The sequence below is a fragment of the Rhamphochromis sp. 'chilingali' genome (genome assembly GCF_963969265.1).
Source record: "Rhamphochromis sp. 'chilingali' genome assembly, chromosome: 12".
NCBI lineage: Eukaryota > Metazoa > Chordata > Actinopteri > Cichliformes > Cichlidae > Rhamphochromis > Rhamphochromis sp. 'chilingali'.
The window spans coordinates 36,837,125-36,853,233 of NC_137939.1; the positions used below are offsets into that span (position 1 = coordinate 36,837,125).

A 16,109-nucleotide genomic window follows, 5' to 3' on the forward strand; every position below is an offset into this window, starting at 1 on the left:
TCACGAGTTTCCACGTGGACTCCTCGGGTCATTTCCAGCTTCGTTTATTATTCCTGGACTCCACCGGTTCCACCTGATTGGCTGCCCTTCTGTAAAAGTCTAAACAGCAGCCGTACTGCCTCTCTGTGACATCGTACAGTACCAACAGCAGAAAAAAACTGAACAATGAGAAAATAGAAAGCCAGCACAGGTCGCCCTGTGTTTGAAAGTGGCCTTAAAAGGGGAGGAGCTAAATCTTGTTGAAGACAGAGGATGAGAACCGCACTGATCACATCATCACAAACGGGAAGATTTGCACTCATGTGGACTTACGCTGTACTCCTGCTTGGTTTCGGAGCTGGACAAGGTGCTGGTGCTCTGGGCCGAGTCTTTGGAGTCTTGTTCCATGAGCTCCAGTCGAGGGGTCTCCGGGACCCCGCCGGACCCGACCGCAGGTGCCCGAGGATTCCCGGGACACTGAGGGCAGGGAGAGGGAAGGTTGACAGAGGAAGAAGTGGGAGGAAGACCTGTGAGGAGCACAGACTCGACAGCAACAATCATCCTGGAGCTGTGATGAGTCGGCAGCATCATCCCGCTTTGACCAAATATTCAAACACAAAGTAAAATGAATAAAAAGCATCTTTGTTAAACTCCTTTATGAAAGAAGAGAGGATGAAGGAGGAGAAGCGATTCTGCAGGCTGCAAACTGACAGCACCACCGCTACCCCACCCTGAGGTGGATGGATGTGTATCTGTGCAGCTTGTTGCATTGTCCCCTCCCTGCTGCCCCCTGCTGGTCGCTGAGTCAGTCGAGCCGTTAACGTTTTGCAGACTTTCATAAATCCAAATATCTTTTTCTGTATTCTAGAAGAAGATCAGCTGCATCTAAGCTCGCCGCGTGGACAACATGTTTTATGTTTTTAACGGCTGCACATTCCCAAGAGTTTACCCGAGACGTGCCGTGCTCCTGTTTGCGGCTCTGTCTGCGAGGCTTGCCGTGTGCGTGCGGCGTCCGGCCGGCCTGGAAGATGGTTCTGGGTCGAGGCGTCTGTCTCAAGCCCTGAGACGCTCCTGAAGACTTGTCCTGCAAAGAGACAAACACCAGACCAGTGTCCCCTCTGCTCTCGCCTAAATCACAGGGCGGTGAAAAGCTCCTACGCGAGAGTCGTACCGAGTCCCAGGTGCTTTCCTCGTCCTCGCGTCTCTTCCTGCTCCTCTTCCTGCTTCCCCTCGAGCACTGGTTACCATCTGTGGCGGGAAGACAACAGATGGACAGAAGGTGAGACAGATGGTCCGAGAGAAACTGAATATTTTCGCGGGACGGCGTCGCTGGGCAGACGGCTGCCAAAGTCAAAGAGCTTAAACGTGACGATTTCGGCAGTTCAACAGCTTCAAGAACAAACACAAAACCTCACACAGCAGAACATAAACATCTCAGTTAAGTGATTAAAAATGCACTAAATGTTTAATAAGTGAAGACGCAGACACGCTGCATCGCTCCGTCAGGCTCCAGGTTCTCGTGACTTTTAAAGAACTGAAGCAGAAACTTAATCTGAAGAAATGCAGCTCATCATCATCATCATCATCATCATCATCATCATCATCATGCTGACAGCAGGAAATCATCGCCGCAGCAGAAACATGAAGTGAAAGTCTGAGAAACGCATGACCTCACTGGCAGCTGTAATCATTCACACATTTTCCCTTTTAATGTGAAGTTTCTGTCCGCAAACACACAGGAAGCCAGCGGACCTTCAAAATAAAGGTCTCACATGAAATAAGTGACGGCGTAAAGACGAGTGGCGTGAGTTACCCTGAGGCGAGGCAGCGTCTCCGTTCTGTTTGGGGCTGAAGGGTGAAGGCGGCTCGGCCGCAGTCAGGGGGCTGTTCTCATTGGTCAGTTCCACTCCGCTGTCATTCTCGGACAGGCCCTCAGCTGGAGGCGTGTCCCCGTTCACCGCTGCCTGGAGACAGAACAGAATCACAAACACTGTTATCTGAGATAAAGCCTCGGAGTGAGGCGGGACGCAGACGAGTGGCAGAGGCGCCCCACAGAGACGCCATCGCTCCATCAGCCCTCCACCCGGAGAGAAGAGAGAGATGATGGAGCTCCACAGAAAACATTTTATTTTACATTTCACTTCCTGTTACCTTTTACTCAGTTTGTCACTGTTATTACCTGAGACTTGGCTGCGGCGCACAGAGTCGATGCTTTCAGGAACCGTAAACGGTAAAAGTTTGGCCTAAAACCAGCGGGAGTGCCGGTGACCAGCAGATGATCAGCTGATCATCTCCAGTGTCAGTTCTTAGTTTTTGGCCCTTACACGTCTTCTTCTCACATGTTTTTAAGGACATGCTGCACACAGAGATATCCCAGGTTTCCAGGTAACTGCTCTTTGGGAATCACCCTGTTCGTCTAAAAATACTAAACTGTGAGATTTTGACAGACTCTACTAACGAAACAGGAACAGACGATGTGTTGAAAATCTTTGCCCGTGTGTCTGTTATGTGCAGATGCCTTCATAATTAAATGAAAATAGTCCGGCACAAGATCAGCCAAATCAAAGGTTTTGTAAGACCTTCAGAAAGTCTGGCTCCTTGAAACGAGGGCTGGCTCAGGACTTCTGCACAGCACTGTGCTGCTTTGCATTGTTCCAATAAGCAACTTTTCCAACTCCCAGATTTTAAGTTCAGTGACGTTAAAGCCTGAAGTTTGTGACGCGAGCGCACGCCACCCTGACCCTGCAGCCCACACAGGGCTCTGCATGACGACGGCGTGCTTGACGTGCCGACACCAACGCTCCACATTCCCGAAGCCTCAGGTCATACTCAGGCAAACACTCACCGGAGCCTCTGGCCTCACCGCTGTGACGGCTGCCATTAAAGCGTCACGTGACAAACGATTAGCGCGCCCGACACTGAGCTGAGAGCGGGCAGCCGACGCGGTGCAGTCAGGACTTGTTCAGGCTTCTAATCTCCTGACTGCCGCAGACGTTTGGTGCCGTTCCAAGTGGGTCATCCGTCATCTCCAGCATCCAATACGTTAGCTTACTGTCCGTGTCGTACTGCTGCGCTCTGTGTGTGTGTCAGCTGAGACTCTGTGGTCTTGTGGGTCTTGCAGGCAGGTCTGCAGCGTTAAACACAGCCTGGTTACAAGTCCAAACACTGACATGTCAGCAGTTTTCTTTGTTGCTAGCTAAATAAAAGCACTTCAAACAAAAAGCCATCAGGCACGAGGATGTTGTGTAACTACAGTCCAAAGCCTCACTGCCTTTTACGCAGTTTTACTCTTTGATCTGGGAGAATCCACCCACCGTGTTTAGCTTCAGGCCACAGCTGTGTTTCAGGCACAGCTGTTCACGAGCAACACTGACACATCTGCGCCTCCACCTGGGGCGGTGAGAACCACCTCACTGACAGGTGGATGAGCGCCGCGTTGAACGGCTGCTGTCTCATCATACGTGAAGCGAGCAGCGTTCACACAACCTGAAACTTTAAGTTAGCTTGTCTTAAAGAGACACCACACAACTGCGGCGGTTACAGCGGGCGTAGTCATAGCGACGCTGTACCGTTGGTGGTTTGATCCCTGGCTGCTCCAGTCCGACCCGACTGTGACATCAGGACCATCGTTTACAGCTGCAGATACATTTATAGACAAACTAAATCATGTCCTCCGCTTCTCCTTCTTCCTAACATATTCTACATATTTGAGATGTTTAGTCCACCAATCAGAAAACCCGAGGTCAAAAGGTCAAGAGTTCCCATTAGTGGGTTTCAAACTGCCCAGGAAGAACAGAGGGCAGGTCACGGCAGGTTTAAAGGCGCTGAGCAGTAGGTCTCCGAAGGTCTTTTCTTCTTCTGTGTTTTTACTCGTTTTCGGGTGTCTAAACAAATCCTGAGGCTGAAGCTGGTCAGAAGGACGCTGTCACGTTTCAATCAATCACTGCACCGATTTTGAAGCAGATACATAGAAAGCAATGACGCCTCAGGACTCTGTGCTTCATGAAACTGCCGGACAGGACGGCTTATTTTAGGAAAAACAAGGACTCGTGCGCGTTACTGTAAAACTGCGTCACCTGGCTGCCATCGCTTTCTTTTCGCACACGCGACGGCCCATTTACAGCATCTGTGCTTTGCACGACTCCTGTAATTGTTCTAATCGTTATCTCAGACACTGTCACACACTCAGTTAAGGATCTTGGAGTCTCTGGTGCAGGACCAGCACTCCTTTGAAGAGCGTTGGATCCATGACAGCAGATGACTGTATAGTTTTCATTCCAAGGCACACCTGGACTTGTCCCGTGCACACCAGTCTGCTTCGGCACACGGTTTGGAAACCAGCGGTTCATGTAATCCAGCGTGGCATTAGTCATGTATGTTATGAATGACCAAACATTTGGCCTGACTCCACCGTGAGAGGATCGAGGCTTCCAGAACAGCACTGATGGCGTTTCATCTTCTCACTTTGTGCCCAGCTTTGGTGAGAGACACCATCTGACTGGTCACACATATCCAGCTGGTTCATCCAATCACCTGCTGAGCACTCTGATTTGAAAGTGTCTTTGTCTGTTTCCAGCGAGGACTTTACAAAAACATGTTCTGTGTGAGCTTGAGACAGTGCAGAGACTAAAATAATGGAGAACTAACGCTGAGTCTGTGTACTCAGGCATCGGGCATGTTCAGCAGCAGCTGAAGTCAACATCTGACTCAACAAACTACAGCCGTGAAAGAAAAGCAGCGCACGTGACAAATCTGCAGCGCTGGCAGCGAGTCAGGATACAGGAGCGACGAGGAATCCGAGCGGCGAGGACACGAAGGCGGGCGGGAATGCTTTCGTTGCTCCTTCTCCACTGTGTGTGTGTGTGTGTGTGTGTGTGTGTGTGTGTGTGTGTGTGTGCGTGCGTGTGTGTGCGTGCGTGCGTGTGTGTGTGTGTCTATCCCATGATAGAGCCGCCGCAGTAGCTGCTAGCTGTCTGCGAGGCTGCACCGCAGCTAGGTGGAGCCAAACATTTTATGTGTGAAGAACTTTGGTACTTGTTCTAATAGTGATTTAGTGACAAGGTGCTGCTGTTAGTCTGGATTTAAGCGAATGCAGGCTGAAGCTGCCAGTGTTTACGACCAACATCAGAGTGCAGCCTGCAGCGGAGCAGCAGCAGAAAGATCATCACGACACTTTAGAGAGTCAGAGGAAGAAAACAAGCAGCGAAGGGGAGGAAGAGGAGGGAAGGAGCAGCTGTGAAACAGATGGAAAATTCAGACTGTGCAGAGTTTTTAAGCCAAATGACCACAGTGCATATCTGCATCTGTTTGTGATTGTTAATGCTCGTAAAACAGTGTGTGTGTGCAAGTTTCCACTATAACAAATGAACTCTGTGAACTCGTGAGAAAGTGTGCGCTCAGTGCGGTTTGGAGCAGAAACTGCTGAGACGGCTAAACGAGGCAGGAAAAGTGAAACACGCTGAATCGTTTCAGCTGCTGAGACATTCGCTCACCGAGGTCACGGCGCCGCGTCCTCTGTTGGTTTGTGGATGCATTTATTCCCCAAGAGCTGGTCTCACAGACGCCACGTTAAAAATCACGACATATCCGACCTCACGTCCGGAAATCCATTCATTGTGGCGGGAATGAACTTTGTATAAGTGGCGGGTCAATCTGCTCCATCGCTGCTGCTGTCTGTGCGGTGCCCATTTATTCCACCTTGTGCCCTGACTCCACCCACTAAACGCTGAGTCGGTTTCTTTGTTTGCTTTGTTACAATGAATGAAAACGCTGTGCCGGTAAGTTTACTGACTGGTTTTATTTATTAAATATTAAATATCACTTCCAGAGTCGAGTGATTTTTGTATTTTTGTCCATTCTGGATGTTTTTTGTTACTTTTCTAATTAGACTTAAATTCAGCTGAACTGAACCTTGTCCCACTTCCTTTTGGGACCAAATGAGTTGTTTTGTGTTGTTTATAATAAATATGTACACTCGGGCTCGTTAGTCGAAGCTCCTTCTGATTATGAGCCGTCGAGCTGCAGCCAGGCTCGCAGACACAAGAAAACAACGACGCTGACATTTCGGAGATTTTGATTACAGCATGATAAAGTTCAGCTACTCCACCCTGAAGTAGGTGGTCTCCACCTCATGCAGGACTGCTGCTGATGGCAGCTACCACTCGCACACCAAACAGAACTTTTCAGAAGGACTCGGGCCTGGAGCGAGCAGGAGGCACCGAACGCGTGGGCGGCATATACGACCTACCAGGCGTCAGGGCAGCGGTCGGGGGATCGTCCATGAACAGAAGCTACACGAGCGTTGACGTAGAGACCAGCTGGATTTAATTTAGTCCATCTTTAAACCTTCACCCGCAGATTTCTGGAAGTGAGAGCTGAAGCAGTGTGTGTGAGCTGACGTGGAGTCATCCATCCACCTGCAGCTGCTATGAAGTCCGAGTGGAGCAGACGAGGGAGGAGCAGCTGTTTCATGAGCCTCTGCAGATGTTTCAGCTGCATGAAGACTCCACAGGAGCTCTGTATGTGAAAACAAGACCGGGGAGTCCCTGCTCCAGCCCACCGTGGAAACTGCTTAACCTAACAGCTGGATGAAACAGCACAGCTGGATGTTACGTGGCCCCGGCTCTCACACCGTGCTCCGCATCGCTGACAAACATATTAAAACATAAATGATGACGCTATGGTGTCACAGTCTGACCTAGAGACTCGTTGTAAAAACATCTGGCTGCACGCTTATGTGGTTATACACACTCTGACCCAGCAGCTGGAGCAAACGAAGCTTCTGCTGCTGGCACCAATATAAGAAAAGTGCTTCCTCAGGGACCCTGCAGGACTGAGCATCTCTCTCCTTCATTACTTCTGCTTGTCGGGTCGTGGGGGCAGCAGCCTCAGCAGAGAAGCCCAGACCTCCCTCTCCCCAGCCACCTCCCCCAGCTTGTCCGGGGGAATACCAAGGCGTTCCCAGGCCAGCCGAGAGATATAATCTCTCCAGCGGGTCCTGGGTCTGCCCCGGGGCCTCCTCCCGGTGGGACATGCCTGGAACACCTCACCCAGGAGATCCCCGAACCACCTCAACTGGTTCCTTTCGATATGGATGAGCAGCGGCTCTACGCTGAGCCCCTCCTCAACATGAAGCCCAGGTGAAGTCAGACACTGTCACCAACAGCATGATCCAGGTCAAAGGACCACAGAGCCTTCCTCTCCGCTCTCAGCTACTGAACTCCAGGTGACTGACGCTCTTCGTTAAATCGCTCATTCTGCCTCGTTTAGTTTCACACCAGAACCAAAACACGGCTCGGCGTCGGCCAGGTCAGCGCACACGCCATCATCATCCTCACCGTCCTCCCAAACCTGCTTCCCTGGATATCCGTCAGCCCTGTGCCTCAACAGGAAGTACAAAGCAACGCTTCACTTCCTTTTATGGCCCGCTGCTGTGGTCACCGACGCTTCTTTGAAAGATCGAGCTTGTGTTTACTGAGAGCCGCTCTGGCTGGTGTGACCCCGCGACGCCTCACAGGCTACGTCACGCACATTCCTTGGCATGAAGCAGACTGCCCCGCGGCGCTCCGATGATGCTGTCAAATCGTCTTAGTGACGGCCAGAATGATTAGAAACACCGGGTGGAGCGTTTTCACCAGGGGGGCTGGAAAGCAGCGAAGACCCGCCCCATGCCACAAGTACGGCAAAAACCGAGGCCTCGTATTTCCTGCTTAGGATTAGCTCGGACGTGTGTGCGTTTGTGTTCAACACGTCTACACTGCCGGCGTCATGACCCGCTCCTCCTACCTCCTCCTGTGCAGGGTGAGCGAAGGAGTGCATCCTAATCCAAAAGCCTTTCTCCCCTACGCACACAGGACGGTGCTGAAGCTGACAGCCAGTGACGATGCAACAAATCAAAAGATGCTGACTCACACGACCGCCGAAGTCCCAAAACAAAACGCGGTAAAGAAACCCTGAAATTATTCCCTGAGCAGGAAGTGTTACGGATCAAAGCTGCCCGACTTTCCCTGAATCCCAAAGAGCAGAAAAGAAAAGCTGCACAAACACTCGGAGACGAGAGGAGACGAACGGGTGGAGGAGGTGAAAGTGGAGAAAGAAGAGAAGCAGATGGTGGCGGATCAGTGATGGAGTGATATATGAGTGAAAGACAGGAAGTAACGGACGACAGGAGGAGCCAAGTGTGCGTCTGTGTGTGTGTGTGTGTGAAGTGAATCCATTTGCTGAGCTTATAAAGAGGCCACTGTGCTCCCTCCATCCTTTCCTCCTCGCTTCAACTCCTTCCTCCCTCTGTCCTTCCGTCTCCCAAACATTTCTGGTTTCCGCCTCAGCTGTGTGTGTGTGTGTGTGTGTGTGTGTGTGTGTGTGTGTGTGTGTGTGTCTGTGTGTGTGTGTGTGTGTGTGTGTGTGTGTGTGTGTGTGTGTGTGTGTGTGTGTGTGTGTGGCACTGCATGCAGCCTCTCTGCTGACGTGCATTCTCAATTAGACTCATGTAACATGCTGGCGGTCCTGCCCGGGCATCTGCCTTGGCAGCGATACACACTCTCCTTTAAACCCACAGCTGGCTCAGGCAGCAGCTGGGGGAGTGGCCATGACTGTGTGTGTGTGTGTGTGTGTGTGTGTGTGTGTGTGTGTGTGTGTGTGTGTGTGTGTGTGTGTGTGTGTGTGTGTGTGAGACTCACTGTGGCCGTCATGTTGTTGCTCTTCTCCATGATAGCAGCAGAGTATTTGTTGGAAGGCATGGCGGTGGCGCTGGATTCCCGTGTCTGTGCTGACTCCTTCTCAAACCTGCAGGACAAAAACGTGAGACAGTTTCCGTCAGCGTCACGTCTGCTCGGAATAACGCTCTTCTTCCTCGGGTCCTCGGGCAGCTGGACTTACAGCTGGAGTTCACTGAGACTTTACCAGAGGAGTTAGGGGTGGAGCAAGTCACCTACTGATCGTGAGGTTGGAGGTTTGATCCCCAGTCTGCGCTACTACGTGTGAATGTTAGATAGAAAAAAGCGTTTGTGTGAAACACATGGTTTTCAGCTTCAACCAGTTAAACCGCCTCTGAGGCGAGCTATTTTAGCCCCTCCCCCTGTCACAGGTAGTGCTGGGCTGCACAGGTGTGGGTCTATCTTTAGTTTTAATCCATCAGAGAGAGATCACACCTCCAGCGATCGAGTTAATTAAACGATCTCCTCACTCTTATTTTGAAATTCCATTCTGAAATACAACAAGCTCAAGTCTTCCCTCCAGGCCGAACCGGTCACCGGTTACCTCGTCGTCGTTCGGAGAGGATCTCAAACTCTCCGTCAGGTGGAGATACGTCCAGGTTCTGATAGGCTGAGAGAGACACGAAAACTAGCGGCTGCCTGACGGTGCAGGCGGAGTGCCTCGGCCTCTCTGGAGAGGCAGCCGACAGACTCGACAGGACGACCTAATCACTGCTTTAGGTTAAAGACAGAAAATAAGAAAGGATGTTTAACATAAAGCTGCGACCTACACGCCCATTCCACATCCTGGGCCTCTGCAGAGAGGATGCGCAGCTGAACAATCAACAATCGCCGCTGTGGTCTCGGATGAAATTCCTCGGATACTCCAGACTTCCTTCCTAACGCTGAAGTGCTGCTTTAATGACACAGCTGATGATGATCGTCAGTTTCACTCAGAGTTTGTTCGGAAGCGGAGCTCGAAATGTTCACGGCCGCGCTTCAGAGTGCGTTCGACGCAAACGGCGTGAAGAAGAAGGAGAAGTGCGTCGATGGGGCATTACTGCGGCTGAGCATGACGACAGAGGCAGAGCACAAACACGAATCTGTGAGAACAATCAGGAGGAAAGAAGAGCAAATAAAGTCACAGTGAGAACGGATCAAAGCATCGAAGGAAACGAACGACCGAACAGCACACGGAAGCTGGATGACGGAGCAAAGGAAAGACAGAAGGAAGGAAAGAAGGAAGAAATGGATGAAACAGAAAATAATAGAAGCCAAAGTAAAGACGTGACACGATCGGACGCTCCCCGACCTGCCTGCGGGTTTTTTCTCCCTCTCCATTTCTGGGGTTGTTTATGGAAGTTGCTCCGGAAGTCAGGTGCTGAAGGGCATCTGAAGCTGTTTCCAGCTGTTTGCAATCATCAGAGCTGTTTAACAGCGGAGTCAGGTGACGGTCAGCGCTAGAATATTTCGCCAAGCCCGATAGTTGTGACGTGAGAGCGGACAGACTGACTGCTTGCCTGCTGTAGGATTTCACGAGCGCGGGTCATTGCTGGGAACATCGCAGGACGTCGTAGCACCACAGGACAAACGCAGAGGAGAGCGGGCCTTTGTGATTGCTGCGCACAAACTTGGAACAGCCTGGTCATCGTCTCTCCAACACTCGACATTTTTGAAACACGTCGGAAACACATTTTTACTCTTTAGCTTTGAATTGTGACTGAGTTTCATTCTCTGTGTGTTTGTTCTACTTTTTACTGCATGCAGCACTTTAATCAATCTGTGTTGTTTTTAAATGTGCTTATAAATAAATTGATTGATTGATTGATTGATTGCATATTTGCATTGACTATTGGACTAATTTATCACTGCAAATAAAAGCACTGCCTGTTCTCCAAGAGTTCACACCTCGCTGCTCTGTGGGACTGATCTGACCCAAAAAAGCCTGACGCAAACACACAAACCTATCAGTGTGTGTGTGTGTGTGTGTGTGTGTGTGTGTGTGTGTGTGTGTGTGTGTGTGTGTGTGTGTGTTAGGCACACACCATATGACTCTGCATTCTCCTGAGCCTCATGCTGGTCAACCTAAATACTCATTTTATTGTGTGTGTGTGTGTGTTTACACCACAGACGTGTGTGTAGGTTAGGATTTCAGCGAGGTTAAAGGTCAGTCTCTGGGTACTGAACGGTCGCAGGATGATTAAGGTGATCTTCTCTTTCTGCTCAGTTCCAGCTCGTCTCTTTTTGGACTACAGCAGCTTTGCATGATTCACAACTCAAAATAATCCTTCTTTAGGTGACACTGGACTTTGCTGCACAAAAGGATGGGCGCGCAATGGTAAAGCGGAAACTGCATCCAGGACACAAACAAATGCATTATGCTTCAGCTCTGCACAGAATACATCCTAAAGGCTAAGCTAGCCAGACAGCATGCTAACGCTAAGCTAGCCACGAATGTAGCGTGAAAGCTGACCCCAGCTGTGAGAGTCGGGCTGTGTTTGTACCTGTCCGTGTTTTTAAAGTAGAATCATCATGGCGACTGCTTTAATGTCTCGTTGTGCCGTCGAATTTGTGTTCATACCTACATACTAAGATGCCGTCATTAGCACGTGTCGCTGTGTGTCACCTGTTAAATGGTGATTATGTGTTTCAGGTCGTTTAACTTCCGGCGAGTAGTGCAACAAACTGATTTCTCCTGAGTGTAATTAAGTAATGTACCGCATCACTTTGAAGAAAACGCCCCAACGCCAAGGGGAAACACCTCCAGCACACACAAACATTTGATCCACAGTAGTGCTGGGCGATATGGAAAAATATTTATCACGATGTGAATTATTTTATATCACGATAACGATATATATCACGATATACCGCAATGTTTCCACTTATTCTCTGAAAAGTGTGACAGATGTCATTGCTCACTTTTCTCCAACTTTATTTTGAAGGTTTAAAGGAACTGTCACAAATGAGAAACGTGCATTTTAGTGCAGCAATATAAACGCATCAAAGGAAAACAGCTGTGGCCTTCTTTATTTTCAAAATCATACATTTAAAATGAACTTTTTAAAGTGCACAACAGTTTCAAGGTTTTCTGCCCAAAATATTTGTTTTACTAACATGCATATCATATATGCTAGTAAAACTAATGTGTGTATGTATACTAGTACTACGTGCACGTATATACGCACATAATGTACTTTATGCACGGTAAATACGTAGCGACGGCAGACTCATACCTTGGGCTAACATGACTCCAGTGTGGTCATGTGGGAAGTCCGCAGTCTGTCAACAGCGAGCGCGGCGTCTTCGTTAATGAAGCGGATGGTTACGCTCATGCAGGGCTGCGTATCTCTGCTCGTCCACAGGTCAGCAGCCAAGGCTTAATGCACGACACTGCAAACATCCTGCTCTACTTTGGCCGCCATGCTTCGTATAAGCGAGGCAACTCGACTTTACTGAAGTGCTTACGACCGGGCATAACGTACCTCGGATCAAGGACTTTGACGAGGTCACGAAAGCTGTCCTTCTCAACTACATAAACAGGGCCATGCCTTTACAAATGCAACGCGAGACGGCGCCTGTGATTTGTTTATGGCGCTGGGACGTTTTCTCATACGGGCCTCGTGTGAAAGGCTGCTGCATCTTCAGCTGGTATAGTTTTTCTTTCCCAACTTGCTCCCGTCGTTCCACAGCTTGGTTTAGCTCGGATTCTCTGGATTCTTCTTCGTGGGCCTTCTGTAGGTGATACAAGAGATTTGTTGTGTTGCCATCGGGCGCGGGAATAGTTTTATAGCATAGCTTACAAATGGGCGTCTTCTGCTCCGTGTTGGTGCTGTTGAACCCAACAAGTAACCAAATCACAGACGTACCCCGTTTTGGTAAAAGTGCTTCTTCTTGGGCTGCCTGTGCAGCCGTCTCTGCCTGGTGCATGTCCGGGCATGAAGCACGTAAAGCAGCACCATGTCGCAAAACCACAAGACGGCGTTTCTTCATTTTTTTTAATACTTTATTTTCTCTTGCATAAAGTTAGAGAATGCATAGTGACAAGACAACACTAATACATTTGCCACAGGCTATTTGATGATATATTTTATGTAATAGTTTATAAAATTAGGTTAGAAACGATAGAAGACAAATGGCACGATAGACACTTTTCTGTCGTCCACACAGTAGATATATGTGGTCATGTCGCCCAGCACTAATCCACAACATGCAGATTATGGAATCAAAATCACTCAATTCGTATAAATTCCCATCTCTACTCAGCAGACTTGTAATCGCTTCACAACAGCGAATGAAAGAGCGTTAAATGAGGTGAAGTTTCCTCATGTTGCAATAAACTGTGTGCACACTGGGGTCAAACTGAGTGTAGGAGCTACACAAACGCACATGCATCCTCTGTGCTGTGTGCACATTCGGGATCGTGCACTCTCACATGCTTTGAACCATAAAACAACCACCTGCATGACTCTGCCAGGTGCTTCCTGCACACTCAAACACATCAACTGTTTTCCATCATGAGGAGACTGGATCCACCAATGACTGTCGCTAAAATTCAGTGGCTGAAAATAAACAGGGGGGCGGTAGGCGAGGAAATCCACCGGCATGCCGCCATCGTGGAAGCTCTGAATTCAAGTGTTGGAGAGTGGATCAACAATCAGTCGATGCAAACAAGGACCCGCCTTTCAGGGCTGCGCTCAGGGGTCAAGGGTCATTTAAGTTTTTTTAGTTTGTTTTCTCGTTAACCAAGTGAGGTGACAGGTAGGATCTACAGCCCTGCTGCTCTGCTGAAAGCCCAACGTTCCTGTCAGCTGCACTGAAGCTTTCTTAGTTTCCTGTTCGAGTTTCCCGTCTCGGTGGACGGACACATCCTGTTAGTTTGGTCTGGAACAAAAGCACGAGCTAACTCAGTTTGTGGCCGCTCGAGCCTCACGCCTGCATGCACACCTGCAGACAAAAGATCCAAACAGGCCCTAAAAGCCTGTCTCTAAACTTCAGATCCAATGGTTTTATGCTAGAATCAGCTTTATCCCCAGGAGGAAGGAGGAAACCACAATGTGACTGTTGGGATAGATTTGTGGCCCCACAACGTGAGTAATTACGCCCACACACACAAACACACACACACTTATATGGCTGGCAGGCAGCAGGAAGTCCTGGGTGAGGAACTCCCCCTCCGGAGAGGTGAAAGAGTTCAGACACTAAACAGCGCACTGCTCCGAGTCCCCACGCTTTCAACCTTTCACCCACTGTGAAACCCAACAGGTGCCTGAAGAAAACGAGGTCTGATGAGAGGGTGAAATGGTCGCGCTCGCTGTGAGGAGCAGACATGTTTGGAAAGAGTGAATCTGACGGGTGGAAGGCGGTGAGGGGGGTCAGCCAGCCGTCAGACCTGGATTAGACCTCCCTTGTATTTTGCTCGTTTGTGTTGTTGTGTTTGCACATCTCTGTTGCTTGTGGGGCTCGCACACAAGAATTTCACTCGCATGTGCTGTGCCAGTGTGCCTGCACATGTGATGTGACAATAAAAAGTGATTTGATTTGATTTGATTTGATTTTGATTAGTTTCTGCTGCTGATGTGTCCAATTAAGCTCATCAGAAGCAGGAGAAACACTCCACCTCATAGGTGTCGTTCTCTCATTTAACGATTTTAGTTTCTGGCCTCGGCTCTCTGCATCTTCACCTCATGCTGTGGCACAAAGACCCAACAACAGTATATAGCACTGCTTATAGTAACAGCACTATAAGCCGTGCTCGGCGACGGCGCTCGGCATCACGGCCGTCATCAGCGGTGACGTACAGAATAACACTGTCTCCTGCTGCCTACACGACACCAGAACCGCACAGGGGGAGAATCTGTCACCACAAAGACTAAAGCTATGCAAATTTTACATGATGGAAACTCCCACAGAGAAACAGAACAAACGGCACAACTTCTCAGAGTTACTATGTTTCTACATCACACGGGAGACGACAGCGACGTGAGAAATGCACATGACTGAAACCCAAAGCTGCCATCGCCACAGAGGCCGGCAGCTGAAGCCAACAGGCTGGACGAGAACCTCAGACACGCTTCAACATTTTATTTATACAAATCACAACAACAGTCGCCTCAAGGCGCTTTAGGGTAGATCCTACAATAACACATACAGAGAAACCCAACAGTCATATGACCCCCTATGAGCAGCACTTTGGCGACAGTGGGAAGGAAAAAACCCCTTTTAATAGGAAGAAACCTCCGGGTCAGGCTCAGGGAGGGGCGGGGGGAGGAAGACAGGATAAAGACATGCTGTGGAAGAGAGACAGAGGTTATATTTGCCTGGATGGAGCTGGGACCACTTTCATCCACCAGGTTTCGCCCCCTGGTGGATGTTGAAGCAGGTGTAAGGCATCGTTCATGCTGTCTGTGGGAGAACAGACCACTCCTGGTTAACACTGGAGGCGGTAACGTTTCTGCACCTGCTGACCGATTCTCCGTCTAAAACTACACGTAACCACGGCTGCGTTAGCTCCCTTCCTGCTTCGCCCTCGCTGCATATCTTTAACGTTTTCCAGGCCGTGTGTTTGAGCTCCGAGAAACAGAAACAGAGGGAAGTGAGAAAGAATCCGAGGAGCTGAGGAAGGACGGAGGGCAGCGTGAGGGGCCCAGCGAAAGGGACAAGAGGGGGGGGCTTCACATCAAAGTTGTGTCTGGTGGCTGCAGATTAAGGAGCGCATTGCAAGAGGGGATTGTTCACTCCCAAAGAGTGTGTGTGTGTGTGTGTGTGTGTGTGTGTGTGTGTGTGTGTGTGTGTGTGTGTGTGTGTGTGTGTGTGTGTGTGTGCGTGTGTGTGTGTGTGTGGGAGGGGTCAGCTCCTCAGGGTCTCTCTCTAACTCTTTGGGGGCAGCATTCCTCATCTGTCATGTACTTTATGGCCCCTTCCAGCTCAGATGGAGCCTTTAGACTTCATACATTGTGTGCTTCGGCTCCTATTGTACAGAACGAAGGTATGCGGCTCCTCCAGCAGAGCCACGAAGAACACAAACTGCCACGAGCTCCCACTTTGAACTGTACACCAGGACTCCTCACAGAACTGCAGCTCTTCTGTCAGAACATCGAGCTACAAATAAACGGCTCGATGTTTAACATCAAAACCCCAGACTCTGAAAACGGAGCGCTCTGAGCCTCTGCTATCCACGCATGCACATGTCGATCATGCACGGCGCTCGACTGTGGACGAGCCAAAGCTTCAGTGCTTCTTGCTGCAGCAGCCACAGAGTGAAACCTGTGCTTTAACTTAGCTTAGATGCACCGAACACTTAGAGAAACTTCAACAAAACCAAGATTTCTAAGACTGAGCTTTCCAGAGCTTCAATCTCCAGATATCGCTCCTTATTGGATAAGAAAGCACCAATCCAACCTTTTCCGGCTCTGATGATCCTGGCTTTACATTTCT

General features: G+C 49.6%; 1 protein-coding gene across 2 annotated transcripts in view; it reads right to left on the minus strand.

Moving 5' to 3' along the window:
• The window catches only part of LOC308407790 (DNA (cytosine-5)-methyltransferase 3B-like), a 39,496-nt gene that overhangs the window by 19,285 nt on the left and 4,102 nt on the right, over nt 1–16,109 (minus strand). For both annotated transcript variants that reach the window (XM_080899646.1, XM_080899645.1), the window contains exons 2-6: nt 8,658–8,763; nt 1,793–1,943; nt 1,151–1,227; nt 929–1,063; nt 313–456 (exon numbers count right to left, since the gene is read on the minus strand). In XM_080899646.1, coding sequence (XP_080755772.1) covers nt 313–456; nt 929–1,063; nt 1,151–1,227; nt 1,793–1,943; nt 8,658–8,763 — 613 coding nt within the window. The remainder of the gene's footprint in view (nt 1–312; nt 457–928; nt 1,064–1,150; nt 1,228–1,792; nt 1,944–8,657; nt 8,764–16,109) is intronic.